Genomic DNA, 13,198 nt, shown 5'->3' on the forward strand with positions numbered 1-13,198 from the left:
AAAAAACAAAACACGAGGAGTGTAAAAGGTCAGGGGATGCTCCCAAGCGACCTGGCCCCCTCATTCCTGCCCGGGGTGGGGTGCTTCTGCTCAGACACTTTGTGCATCCATCCTCAGCCCAGCCTGGTGCCCAAATCTTTCACCTCGTGGGGACAGAGCTCGGTGCCACACCACCACCACCAGCACTGCTCCGGGACTGCCTGGTGCCAGGCTCCCGTCTCAGGTCGCTGCGAGGGCTCTGGTTTAACCTTAAAACAATTTGTTCCATCGACTGAACTCCTCTCCTGCCGTTACCAGCAAGCTCGTTAGCATTCAGCTGCTGATGAAGCACATCTTCCATACCTGGGAGAGGCCAGCTGGTGTCACCTGCACGTCTTTACGCAGTCATTTTCCAGCTGAATTAAAAAAGCTGCAGCACGTTACAGTCATTCAGCAGAGCGCTGAGCACAAATATTTAAATAACTCCTGATTTGTAGGCACAAGAGAATCCTTCCCCAAAGGAAAGACCAGAAGGAGGCCACAGGAGGTGTCTGCATGCCACAGTGCTCTCAAGAAACTCCTTCTGAGAGCAGGTTAGGGCAGAGGAGATGGGGACAGCCCATCCCACTCCTCTGCAGCACAGCAGTGAGGGGCCACGAGGCTGTTTTGGTGCCCTGAGTCTCGCCACCCATCGTCTTCTCTCCCTCCAGGTAATTCTGAATGCTCCAGGTGTGACAGAGCACCCACATCACACCCAGCAAGCGCCTCTCATCTGAAAAATCCCAGTGCATCCGCAAGTGGTCAAAGCTCTAAAGCTGCCCAAGCTACAAAGCCCAGAGGTAGCAGAAAAAGATGCCTGCTTTCCCCTATTTTGCCCCATTTCACTCCCTCATCTAACCAACTCAATGCCATACCTGTCTGCATGCAGCTCACGGGGTTATTTCCACCTTCTACAGATTTGAGTTTTTATTTCTATGAAGATGCTTCTCGCTTTTGAGCGTGCCAAGTCAACCTTCTCTGAGCAACAAGAGCCCTGCAGACAGCTCAAAGGCACGGCTGCAGGGAAGGGGCTCACTTCAGCTCGGACACACAGCTGAAGCCCAGCAGTGCTGCATTTGGTGGGGTTTTATCCAAGGGAAAAGCCCACAAATTCAGGAACTGGTAGCACTGCGGGCAAGGAGATGCGGTCAGAAAACCAGGAGAGACAGGAGAGGGGGAAAAAACAGGCAGGCAGGCAGAAAAGATGGAAAACCTGGGCAGAAACAGCATCAATGAACTGATGGCCTTGGAAAATGTAAGTTACTTTTTGAAAGCAGCTGCCACTTCTGCAGAAAGCCACACGGTTTTCCTCCGTCACATCACTACTTTTGCATTTCTCATGGCTAACGAGGAGTTCAGAGCTGAAGACTACAGATCCTTTAAACAAAGTCAGGAGGGTTTACTCGGTGACAGGCTGTTCAGGAAGCAGGGCTCCAAAACCTTTGCTGAAGACCAGCAAAGCAACCAGGATGCCAAATTACTTGTGCCGAGAGAGAGAAAAAGCAATTAAAGCTGGGAGGGCTCAGCAGCCCATCCAGTTCCTCTCCCGGATGGTCCAGGCATGTTCTTTACACGCAGATTCTGGCTCTGTCCAGCCCAGCTACCACGTGCCAAGTGCCTTGGGATGCAGCACTTCCCATCACAAACTGCGTGACACCCAACGAGAGGCTCCTCTTGGTCCTGCGGAGCAGCAGGCTCGGTTCCTGGGGACGCTTTGTGTCCGTATCAGGAGCCCTGGACAACTTGCACAACGTTGGTTTTCTGCATAACTCAATCCCTGTGGAGCCTCGCAACATACTTGGCATTGCACTTGGATTAGAGGCTGATTTTGCCTCCAGAAAGGCAGCCGTGGACCTCGGCCTCGTTGTCTGCTGCTGCTGCTGCTCGAGTTTCACTCCGACTCGCGGGCTTTCTGGGCTCTGCTTTCCAGAGCAGCATTAAGGCATCCTTCAAAGCTCAGCTCCAGCCCAGTAGTGACGGTTAGAAACACAGAAGCTTGTTGTTTTGTTTAATATTAAATATAGGACAATTTGTTAACATGCTTCAGCTTCCAAGACTGGGAGATCACAGGCAAGAGCTGTCCCAGGATAAGCCTCTTGGGATGAATCCCCTCCCAAACATCTTAACGATGAGCAGAAGCAAAGGAATTTATCTGCCGTGATCTATAATAAGATTTCAATATAACATTCAGCCTACAGCATTTCTAAATATGGCCAAAGATCACTCAAGTTAGTTGGCGTTATTTCATCTCACAAGGATTTTCTTTCACTTCTTCTGCTGCGTTTGCATGCGCGGGATTCCACATCCCTCACCGGGCAAGGTCGAGTATTGTTCAGTGCGCCCTGGATGAGGTGAATGAGGACTCAGCACCAAGGTTGGCAGGTGCAGGATTTGGATCCCTGTTACTACATGTTTTAAACGTCTGGTATCTACTCACAGTCTGTAGATGGAAGGAGAATGGAAGCAGCATCCTTACATCGAGGGCTGAAGCAGTTCTGCAAGCAGATGCGCTCGTTCCCCTCTCACCCCCACCTCCTTCCAGCACACGCCACCAAATCTGCCAGGATATCTGAGGAACGGAGCCACCTCTGCCTTCCCTAGAGCACTGCAGATCAGAACAAGTCACCGCTGCCTGGCACAGCTCCTGCTCTTCTCGAGCAGCAGACGGATCCCCAGAGGAAGGCAAAATGGAAGAGCAACTCGAGATGAAACCAGAAAGCCGCCGGCCAAGCCAGCTCCACCAAGCGTGACCTTGGAGCTGGAGAGGTTCTCCTCTCCAGAAAAAGAACCAGTTGCGAGGGTGCAAATTCTGTTACACGGGTACCAGAGCTGGTTTTGCTCCAGCATCCAGCTGGCTCCTGCAGACAGGACACCGTAATTCCTTGAGCAGAGCCAAAATGTGATGGAGAGAACGCCCGGGACTTCTGACACCGGGAAGGATCTGCGCTCGGTGTCGGGGCAGCAGATCCCCGTCTGCCCTCCGAATCACAAACATTTGCAGCACCCCAATTTGGGCGAAGCAAGCCCTGCTCCCTGAGGGAACCCCGGGCCACTTACCATGACGGTGCAGTCCTCGGAGCCGCTGGCGATGACCTGGTCGTTGTGGGGACACCAGTCTATGTCCAGCACCGGGCCCGTGTGCCCGCACACTGTCGGATAGGACTTGTCAATCCGGCCCGTCTGGAGGGAAAAAAAGAAGGAAAAGAGCTGTAAAACCCCAAAGACCCAGAGCACAGTGAAGAATAAGACGCCTCCTAATGCTCCCAAGGCGTTTGGCATTCGTGGCACGAGCATCTTGAGCACCAGCAGAGGAAACAAACCTCTCCCCAGCACCAGCAGGGCCACGCTGGAGCCTTCCCCAGCACACGGGGGCTCCATCCTCTGCACGGATGTATCCTGAGCGTGTCCTGCTGGCAGAGGCAGGGCTGAGCTGCTGGCCACGTTTCGGGAGGAGGGCAAGCAGCCCCAACGCCATGCCCGCACGAGGAAGCTCTGGTTTTCTCTGCGCTTTACGGCGGCGGCCAGCGACGGCTAAAGATAACCAAGCTGGCTCTCTAATTGAAGGGTGTTGCTGCTCGTGGAGTTTACCCAGTCTGCTCGCTTTCATCATGAAAGTATTTTGCTCGGGCGGAAGGCTTTTAAGCCCTGGTGATGCAGAGCAAATGCTATTTTCAGAGATAAATGCTGCCGAGACGTGGACGGTGGCCGCAGCCCCCTCCCTGACCCCCACCTGCCTCTGGGGGGGCTTCCCAAGGGACTCAGGAGATTCAGGCTCAGATGTTCCCACCCGAAACGTCCTGGGGGGACCCGGAGATGCCAGCACAGCTCTTGCACCATCCCTGCTCTTAAATCTTGGTGATTACCTCTGGCTAATCACCATTCTCTCTCTTGGTCAAGTCGTGATGCACACCAGGGAAACGGTGTCTGAAGCAATGAAAAAATAAGGAAAACAAAACCAGAGTGAGCAGGAGAAGCCCACACCGCAGGGCCAGGGCCCGCTGGGACCCTGAAGGGTCTGGTGGCCTTTTTATGGGACCTGGTGATGGGAGGAGAGGCAGGGAGGGCACATTTTGGGACAGATGCTTCATCTCCTGTGTTTAAAAGACGCATTTCAGCTCTGCCATTTGGCGAGATGTTCCCCAACCATCCCGAGGCTGGGGAATATGTCCCTTAATCTACACCTCCTCCTGAGCACCACGCAGAGGGCTTTTCCTATTCCTTTTTCCTATTCCAAGCTGCCCTGGGTACAAAGGATCGGAATAATGCTGGACGTGGGCTTTGGAGGGCTGCTGACCTCGAGACCTCCACCGCCAGGAACCAAGGTACAGATCCACAGAGAGCCGGAGTTACGTTACGGAAACAACACAACAGCCGTCTCCTAATGGGTCAAATTATGTCTAAAAAAAATCAATGCATCGTCTCGGTGACTCAAAGGGTTTTGAAATTATTAGAAGTGAAGACGTTGTAGGTGAAAAGCGACAAAGCACATTCAAAAAGCGAGGTCTGTGCGACTCCTCCTGCACGCCAGCACGTGCAGTTGGGTTTCACAAGGTAATACGCCTGATACTAGTGTAGCCCGTCCAATTTAATTTGCCTAATTAAAGAAGAAACATGCAAAGCACACGAACAGATCATGAGGATATTTCAGGAGCCACGCTAAAGGCCAAATATAAGTACAGGGCTCAGCCCAAAGGGAAAAAGAAGACCAAAGCTGCGACGTGCCGGTGAGTACCTGCCTCTGCGAGGAGCCCAGGGTGATTATTTGCAGGCTGCACGAGCTCCTGTCAGCTCAGCTTAGAGTTTTTACAGTAATTAATTACTGGAAGGAGGTGGGAAAAAAAAAATAAATCAATTTGAAGGAATGAAACCACGAAGTTCACCTTTCGGTTTTGATCACGATGAACCCGGGCGGCGCGAGCGCAAGGAGCCGAGCGAGTGTGACAGCCGGCTGGCCACGGTGTGCTTCTGAGCACCTCACACGGAGCTCGTTTTTGAAATTAGCTCTCTGTAATGCCTTTAAACTCGCCTCTTTGTGCTCCTTTCAGCTCCCCAAGTGGCGCTGCTCCGGGGGCAGCCGGGAGGAGGAGAGGCGGAGGCTCCACCACCGCCAGCGCCTGGAGGACCGGCCCCGGCAGCATCTCCCTCCTCGCTCCTGCAGCAAAAACCAGCCCAAAAGCAGAGCAGGGGAGGCAGCCCGGTGCCTGCAGAGGAGCAGGAGGCTTCCCTTGGCCACCTGGGGAAGTGGGGCAGCGAGCGGGCACGGAGCTCAGCCCGGCCACCGAGCTGAGGAACTTGAGATCTGCCCAGCGCGGCTATTTTTGAGCAGAAGGGCAGGCGTCTCTCAGGCCCGCGGCATCTGGATTGTGAAAAGAAAAAAAAAGAGAGCAGATGCACAAAGGAGAAGTTCAACCGAGTGGAGCAGAAATAGCTTGGTGCCCCGCAGCAGGTGAGCAGCAGCTCGGACCTGATAACCTGCCGCTTGTAAGGTGCACCCCTGTGCGGGGAGTCACACGGAAAAATCCCGAGCAAGGAAATAGAGTAAGGAAGGGGAGAAGGAGAGGTTCTTAGGATGAAGTGAGGGAGATGAAGCACGTTTATCCACAAAGCCCAAAGGACAGGCGACGTCCCGCTGCTCTGGCAGAGCAGGATGCTGCCAGGGAGAGGCAGCAGGGTGCCAAGGGGGGCGTCGGGCAGGAGAAACCACAGCGCTGCCCTAAACGCCCCCAGCAGAAAGCAGGAGCTCCCCTCTGATGTTCTGAAGGCATTTCATCTTTTTTTCTGCTTCTTTTTCCTCCTTAGAAAGTGTTCCCCTTCCCATGGGACCGGCGGGGCACCAGCCCCACAGAGGTTGTCCGGGGGGCTCTGCCCAAAGGGACTTCTCGCACTAAAACACTGACTTAATCCTCCCAGGTTTCCTTGTATTTTTTTTCCCAGGTAATCTTTTAATTAGTTAAGGATTTAAAATAAATCTCAAGTGTTGATACACAGCTTAAAATTAACTCGGTGTGACTTCCAGAAATTAAATCCTTCTCATAATCCACGGCCGCTCCGGCTGAGCAACGTAGCGCAGCAGCAGCTTTTGATACTGCAAGAGCTGTGGGTGCGAAAAAAAAAAAGTTATAAAAGCCAAAAAAGGTGAACTTGAGGATTAGGTTTAATATGCTGGGGGATGTTGACTGGAAGCTCGATGTTCAGGTCCTTCAGCAGGTGGGAGGCTGACCTCACCGCGGGAATTCATTTAGGAAAACCAACAGATGATGGAAAAAAAAAAAGCTTAGTTCTTAACCCAGAAGGGTCAGATAAGCAGCACAGGAAAACCCTTCCTAAAAGCAGTATTTTTATGAATTAATATGATTGTCTTACAATCGCTCCTTGGCCAGAAAAGGGCAATTGGCTGCAGGAAACAGCTCCCGGCTTCTGGTAAAAATATCGCGGGGAACAGCTGCTTCCCCCGGCCCGCCGGGTGCGAGGGGGAAGTGGCATCGAATTGCACAAGCCCCGGCGATTTCACCACCCTGGCTTTGCAGAAGTTTGCAGCAGGAAATCGGGGCGCAACTGCTTTGGGGTGAAATCCAAGCCGACCGCTGCCTGTTCTCCTCGGAGGGGGCTCCTGCTCCCTCTGCGCCTTTCGGAGACTCGGAGCTTGGCAGACTATCCGTAGCGAATTTGGGAGATTAGGAAGAGTGCTGCTCCCAAAAGGGCTTCTGGAGGGCTGTGCAAGGAGAGATTTGAGGCGTGCAAAGCCTCGTAGGTCTTCTCGCTACCAAGGTCTTTTGCAGCCCCCCCCCCGGGCACCGCGCTCACCCCGGCAGCTGCACGGCGCGAGCCGCAGCCGCCGCCTGCTGCAGGAGCCAGACGGCCGCCCTTGTTCGGGGGTGCCCAGACGTGAAGGGGACACAAAGAGGAGAGAGGAAGAAGGCAGTGACAGGCAGGAGCCTTTCACACAGCCAGCCCAGCCCGAGCAGCGCCGGGCTGTAAGGGTTTTGGGGTTTGGGAAGGGCCCCACTGGGCTGGCACCGCTGCTCGGGGCGCACTGGGGGTTTCAGCATCGGTGCCACGCGCTTCCAGCAGACCAGAGCCAGCTGCAGGGGCTTCCAGGAGTGTTTTTGTAGGATCCTCTGCAAAATCAGTGGCCAAAGTCAGCTCCCTGCGTGCTGGCTTTAAGGAAAAAAAATGAGCAGTGAAACCCAGAGCGCACAGACACAACCCCGAGCTGCTACGGCTCCTGCATTTCAGCAGAAAACTTGGAACGAGCCTCAAAATTGAACTTCCAGTCGTGGAAGCCCTTTGGGTAGGGATCCAAAACACGGGATGTGTTGCCCAGAAATTAGGTTGCAATTAAGGTGCAGATCCACTCCTTCTGTCCCCTCGGTGTGATTCCACCAGCACTTAACCCCCCTGCAGGGAATGAATCCCACCTGTCTGAAGGAGCTCACCGGGGCCGTAAATGTCTCAGCCCTTGGATGAGCTGTTTGGGGGAAGTTCCAACTATTTCTGTTAAAACCGATCTCTGTTTTTTTTTTCCATTTTTCCATTTTTCTGTTAAAACTGGAACCGGCTTTGGCAGGGGGGCTGGACCCGATGATCTTTCGAGGTCCCTTCCAACCCCTCCAATTCTGTGATTTTGTGATTTTGTCCCCGGACTCCAGATTTCAGCTTAGCTGTAAATTTTAAATGTTAATTTTAATTTTACCTTCCTTTCCTGGTCCCCCTGCAGCCCTGCTGTAAGTGTGCTTGCACCCTGCATAACCCAGGGACACGATGCCACGGGGACACCCCAAAGGGACGCTGCTGGGGGAACAACCGCCAGCACCAGGGCTGCCAGGGGCAGCCTAAAAAATCAGGGAAAAAGCAGCTGGTGGCCATTCACCCCCCTCCAGCCGAACGTGATGGAAATGCAGGCGGGGTGCAAGGAGGAGGGTGCAAAAAGGGTAAAAAACGAGCGGGGTGTGTGTGTGCCAAGGGGGCTGCGTGAGCTTATGGGGGCTTATGGAAGGGTGGGTGGCTGCGGGCTGTGAGCTTCCACCCCCCCAGCACAGAGCCAGGGCCACAACAAAAGGGCTCCTGTCCAGAGGGTAAATTAAAAGAAAAAAATAATAATAATAAAAAAAATAATAATAATAATTAAAAAAAAAAAAAATCCCAATTTTTCAGCTCAAAAAAATAAAAAAATAAAGAAAAAAAGCAAAACACCAAATTTTCAGCTCTGGACAAAGAGGAGCTGGGTCAGAGCATCCCCTTGAACCTCCTGCTTCGGGTCCCCGACCCCCCTGAGCATCACCCAGCACCCCAGGGAGCCCCCAGCAGCACCCATGGGTGCCCCCCAGCAGCACCCATGGGTGCGGGTCACCCAAATACCCCATCCTGGGGCTCGTCCGGATGGGGGCAGCTTTGGGACCAGCTCCCAAAGCCCCCCCCCCCAAAGCTCCTGCCCAGCCCAGCCCTACCCGGCCCCGGCCCCCCGCAGCCCCCCTTTTAGGGCGGTTTCCCGCCAGCAGCGGCTCGGCGCCGGCAGCGCAAGGGTTAACCGGCGCGCACTTGCCGCGCCGCGGCTCCGCCTCCGCCAATCAGCGCGGCGCCTGCCGGCGGCCCCGAGCGCTGCCGTGACCATATATGGTAAAAAAGCCGCGGCCGCCGCAGTGCCGCTGCGGCGGGCGCGGGAACGCGCGCGCGCGGCTCGGGGAGGGGCGGGGGGAGCGGGGAGGAGACGCGCGGGGGTGGACTCGGGGAGGGGGGGGGGTGGCAGGGAGGGGGAAGGGGAGAAATGATAGAAAATGCCTAAAGGCACCCAAAATGAACAGAAGCATGCTGAGGATGCTCCCAGGCAGAGGGCATGGCTGGTTAATGGGATAAATGCCCAAAAAACCCCAAATCCACCCAAAATGAATAGAAGCACCCCAAGGGTGCTCAAAGGGGCACAGCTGGGTTAATGGGATAAATGCCCAAAAAGCCCCAAACACACCCAAAATGACCAGAAGCACCCCAAGGATGCTGTAAGGCAGAACACTGGGGGCACGGACAGATTAATGGGATGAATGCCCCAAAACCCTAAATCCACCCAAAATGCCCAGAAGCACCCCAAGGATGCTCCAAGGCAGTGCTGAGGTCATGGCCGGGTTAATGGGATAAATGCCCAAAAGCCCCAAACCTACCCAAAATGACCAGAAGCACCCAGAGGATGCTCCCAGGCAGAGTGCTGGGGCACGGCCGGGTTATAGGGATAAATACCCCAAAACCCCAAACCCAGCCACCATTTCTAGGGATGAACGGGGCACGGCTGCACGCGGAGCTGGGAGAAAGGACGGGGCCGGTCACGGGCCGAGGGATGCTGGAGGGTCACAGACACACGAAATGAAGGAGAAAGGAGTATTCGGAGCAGGAGCATCAGCCTGCAAAATTCTGGTTTCAGACAAAAAAAGCAAAATTCTGGTTTCAGACAAAAAAAGGAAGGTTTTAAAGGAACGAGGAAACACCACGAGGCTCCTGCGCCACGCCGCAGACCTCGCTTCCTCATCTCGTGCTGCTCTGCTGGGAAGAACCATTTTGTTCGCAGCGCTGCGACTCACAGCACAGCCCCGCCGCTGACTGCTCCTGCGAGGAAATACCTTCCCCCGGCTCTAAATTTGGGTTAAAATCCGCTTGCATTGGCCTACCGACTTTATCCAAGTGGGAAGGGGCTGCAAGGAACGGCGGAGCAGCAGGGAGGGAGATGGGAGCGCTGCCCTCCAGCAGAAGGGAAAGGGAAGATGCTCTGAGGTTTTTCCGTGCAAGACCTGGGGGGCTAAAGGAATTCGGGCTGCTGCTGCTCGTCCCTGTGCTTCTGAACCACAGAACCCTACGAGAGCGCCAGGGAGGTTTCTGTGCCCATCTCTGGCTGCATCAAGTGTCTGGGGGAGGCTGGGTTCTCCTAGCTGCCGGGCAGGGACCTCACCTTCCCGTGCGCCTTGCAGAGCGCATCCCTGGGGTTCTGCGCCGTTCGAAGCAGATGGGGAAGCCTCGGTGAGCATACGGCCCCGCTGCAAGATGATTTCTTGGAGATTTGGCAGCGTTTTGCACAGGATAGGGCATAAGGGATGTTCCTTGCATGGGCTCACGGAGCACCGCTCCTCCCCGTTAGCCGAGTGCTAACGAGACCTGGCTGCGGGGGGATAAATCCCAGCCACGCGCCCCGGGAGAGCTGCGGAGCTGCTGGAGGAGCCCTTTTCCTACCGAGGCTGTTCTTGGTGCAAACCATATAATGAAAGGGTTACCGACGGGATGAGCAGCAGCCTAGATCAGCTCCGAGCCCGTGGCCACGAGGGCTGTGCCGCTGCACCTCCTGGAAGCAGCACCCAGGGGTGCCACCCGTCTGCAGGGCTCGTTCCTGAATGAAGTGATCCTCACCGAAACCAAGCTCCTGACGGCTTCAACGCCTGACTGCAGCTACTGCAGGAGGCTTCGTAGGGAGCGCTGAGCTTTGAGAAACTCCTGACGCCAAGAATTGTTTTAGATTAGCCGAGCAAAACGCTTATTTCCCGTGCTCAGCGCGCAGGAGGCATCACTCCGAGGAGAGACATCAAACACGGCTCCTCACACGGCACCGCCGCGCTTGTCACAGCACGGCGGGGACTTTGCAGGCACAAAATTCCCAAACGAGAGCTGCAGGGACAGCGCGGGGCCGAGCAGGGAGCAGCGAGGAACCCACCTTGTGCAGGGGCAGCACCAGGAACGCGCCGCCGCCGCTGGCGTCCACGATGATGGCGACGAACCTGGGGTTGACGGCACAGAAGGAGCTGTCCCAGGTGACGCGGGAGACGCGGATGTCGTCGTAGCACTGGTCATTTTTCACCGCCTGGCCGAAGACGTGCCGAAACTTGCTCTGCCGTACCACTCGCCTCATCGTGTCTGCGGGGAGGAATTGCAAAGGGTGGCGGTCAGCGGCGCCCCGGCGCCCAGCTCCCACCGCCACCAAACTCACTCCTCACACCCCCCCAGGGAACTTCCTCCAGACCTGAAGTTCTCACTTTTACCTCTATTTTAAAAAAAAAAATCAAGTCTCAGAGCGTCTCGTACCAAACACGACCCAACTACGCTTCCTCCTGCAGAAGGAGGTCGCCGGCGAAGCGGCGGCGCTGCTGCTGTGGACGCGTTCCCTTTCTGCGGGGAAGGAAGCTCCTAAGCCTGAAAGCGGTTTTTAGACAAGTCTCCGCATATTTTCAGGGATAAATCCGGGCTCGGATTGAACTTGTTTACTTTCAAGTCAGACCGGGGTCCCGAGGATGTAAATAAAAATGCAAGCTCTCAAAATCCGGTGTGCCTGTGAAGTGGTTCCACATGTCAGCTAGCTCCCACTGCTTTCTTCTGGCTCCAAAATCTCACGAAAAAAAAACCAAAAAACAACAAAATGAGGCTCCTAGGCAGAAAGGAGTAATGGAAATAACCTAATGACTCAAATCAACTTAGTGTGTCCGCGGCACTTCTCTTGAGAAAAGGATTTTCAAGAAGGCTTCAGTTAAAATAGAGGGAAAGCGACCGGCGTGGAAAATTCCAGCGCTCGAGTCTTGGAAGATGATGGGCACGGGACCTCGTGCGGGTCCCGGCCCTGGGAGCGAGCAGGATTTGTGGTTTTATGCCCACAGTCTTGGTATTGGGGCCTGGGGCGGTGAGGTTTGCCTGTCCTACGAGGCTTTCTCCCTCCAGCTCTGCAGGAAAAGGAGGAGCCTCCAGAGAGCATCTCGCCTCTACGTCTGAGAAAACGCTTCTGCCTCAGCCTCTAGGGAAAATAATAAAAAATAAAACAGAAAATGTCAGCGTCCACCTCCTGCCTGGCCTCCCAGAAGGTCCCCGAGCACGAGCAGAGGCTGGGAAGAGCCTGGCAGAGCCGCTCGTGGCAGACCCAGTGCTGCAGCACGAGGCTCCGAGCCTCGAGGGCATCTCCTGTCTGAGGGCAGGAGCGATAAAGGGGCTGCCTGAGCGAGCCCCCCCTGCTCCAGCACAGCTGAATGTGGTGCACGAGGTCCTGCCGAAGCAAACCCTGCAAGGACAAGGACTGTTTCTGATGGTGATTTAAGTCTCCTGAATGAACCCGCTCCCTTTGAAGCTGCAGAAGAGCTGCAAACGCCGTTTAGTTACAAACGTGTGCGTTTTTAGCAAAAACGGTGCTGTTTCTAAATGCAAAACGCCGTCACTGATCAGGGTGTTCAAGACATCCAGAGGAAAAAAAAGCTACACACAACTTGTTGGCGATTGCTGTCGCATTACAGATGAGCTCAGGCTTCCCTGAACTCCCTGGAATTGCGTCATACGCGTTCTGCCAAACGTTTCTTACCCAAAAACACCAAAAACACCAAAAGACGGGGCCTGTCCCAGCTGGATGCACCCAGCGATCCCTCCGTGGCTCCTGGGTTTGCTGCCTCCAGGCCTGCCCTTGGCTCTCAGCTCCCAGCCCAGGGCAGGGCTGACCCCATTCCCCAGTTCCTTTACTGGTCACACTGGTAAGGCTGGTGGCAGCGCTTTGGGGACACGTCCCTATCACCAGCAGTCCCCTCGGACGCCACCTGGAGCTCTGGAAGCCTGCAGCCAGCTCAGCCCTTTCCCAATCGAGCAGAAAAAACCCCACACAGCCAAATCCCACTCACTCAGCCACCCCATAAGGGTGAGGTAACCCGCCTCGTACACCAGCAGCAGGATTTCCATCACCGTTCCCATCCCGCTGGGCACCAGGATGAAAATCTGGTGTTTTAGGAGGTAAAACCAAGCTTCCCCCACCTCCCTGAGCCCAAATTGCCCAGCACCAACATCTCACGTACACGGGGGCTTGGCCATTTGTCTGCTTTAATGCCAGGACATGGATACGGTGGGTAATAGGGAGGATTATTTGTGGAGCTTGGATAATTACATCTTCCCTGCAGCTCCCGTGGAAGGGCAACGTTTTTATCCAACGGTGATATTCCACCACCTGACTTCCCATTTGAGAGAAATGGCTTTTTTTTGTTGTTTTCTTTTCTACAAATCTCTCTTAAAAACGCAGAGAGTCAGGGTAACCCCAAACACGCCTCTTGTTCCAAGGGGGATTGCCCGGGCACCCCCTCGCTGCCCCTTCTCCCCCCAGCTCCAGCTCGTCCCCGTCCCCGTGAGCAGAAGCCCTCCTCCAACACATGGCGAGCAGCCTCCGCTCCTCATTTCCATAGCAAAGGGAGCG

The 13,198-nt window shown here is 54.9% G+C and overlaps 1 protein-coding gene and 1 long non-coding RNA gene across 4 annotated transcripts in view; one reads left to right on the forward strand and one right to left on the reverse strand.

The window, feature by feature from the left end:
• The window catches only part of CORO1C (coronin 1C), a 43,809-nt gene that overhangs the window by 11,674 nt on the left and 18,937 nt on the right, over positions 1 to 13,198 (reverse strand). For all 3 annotated transcript variants that reach the window (XM_084491579.1, XM_084491580.1, XM_084491581.1), the window contains exons 2-3: positions 10,703 to 10,902; positions 3,076 to 3,198 (exon numbers count right to left, since the gene is read on the reverse strand). In XM_084491579.1, the coding sequence (XP_084347705.1) occupies positions 3,076 to 3,198; positions 10,703 to 10,902 (323 nt within the window). The remainder of the gene's footprint in view (positions 1 to 3,075; positions 3,199 to 10,702; positions 10,903 to 13,198) is intronic.
• On the forward strand, positions 397 to 955 carry LOC311420555. The gene is made up of 2 exons (XR_014684361.1): positions 397 to 572; positions 690 to 955. It is a non-coding gene; the product is annotated as an uncharacterized lncRNA (long non-coding RNA).

The sequence above is a fragment of the Aythya ferina genome, assembly GCF_964211825.1.
Source record: "Aythya ferina genome assembly, chromosome: 17".
Classification (NCBI taxonomy): domain Eukaryota; kingdom Metazoa; phylum Chordata; class Aves; order Anseriformes; family Anatidae; genus Aythya; species Aythya ferina.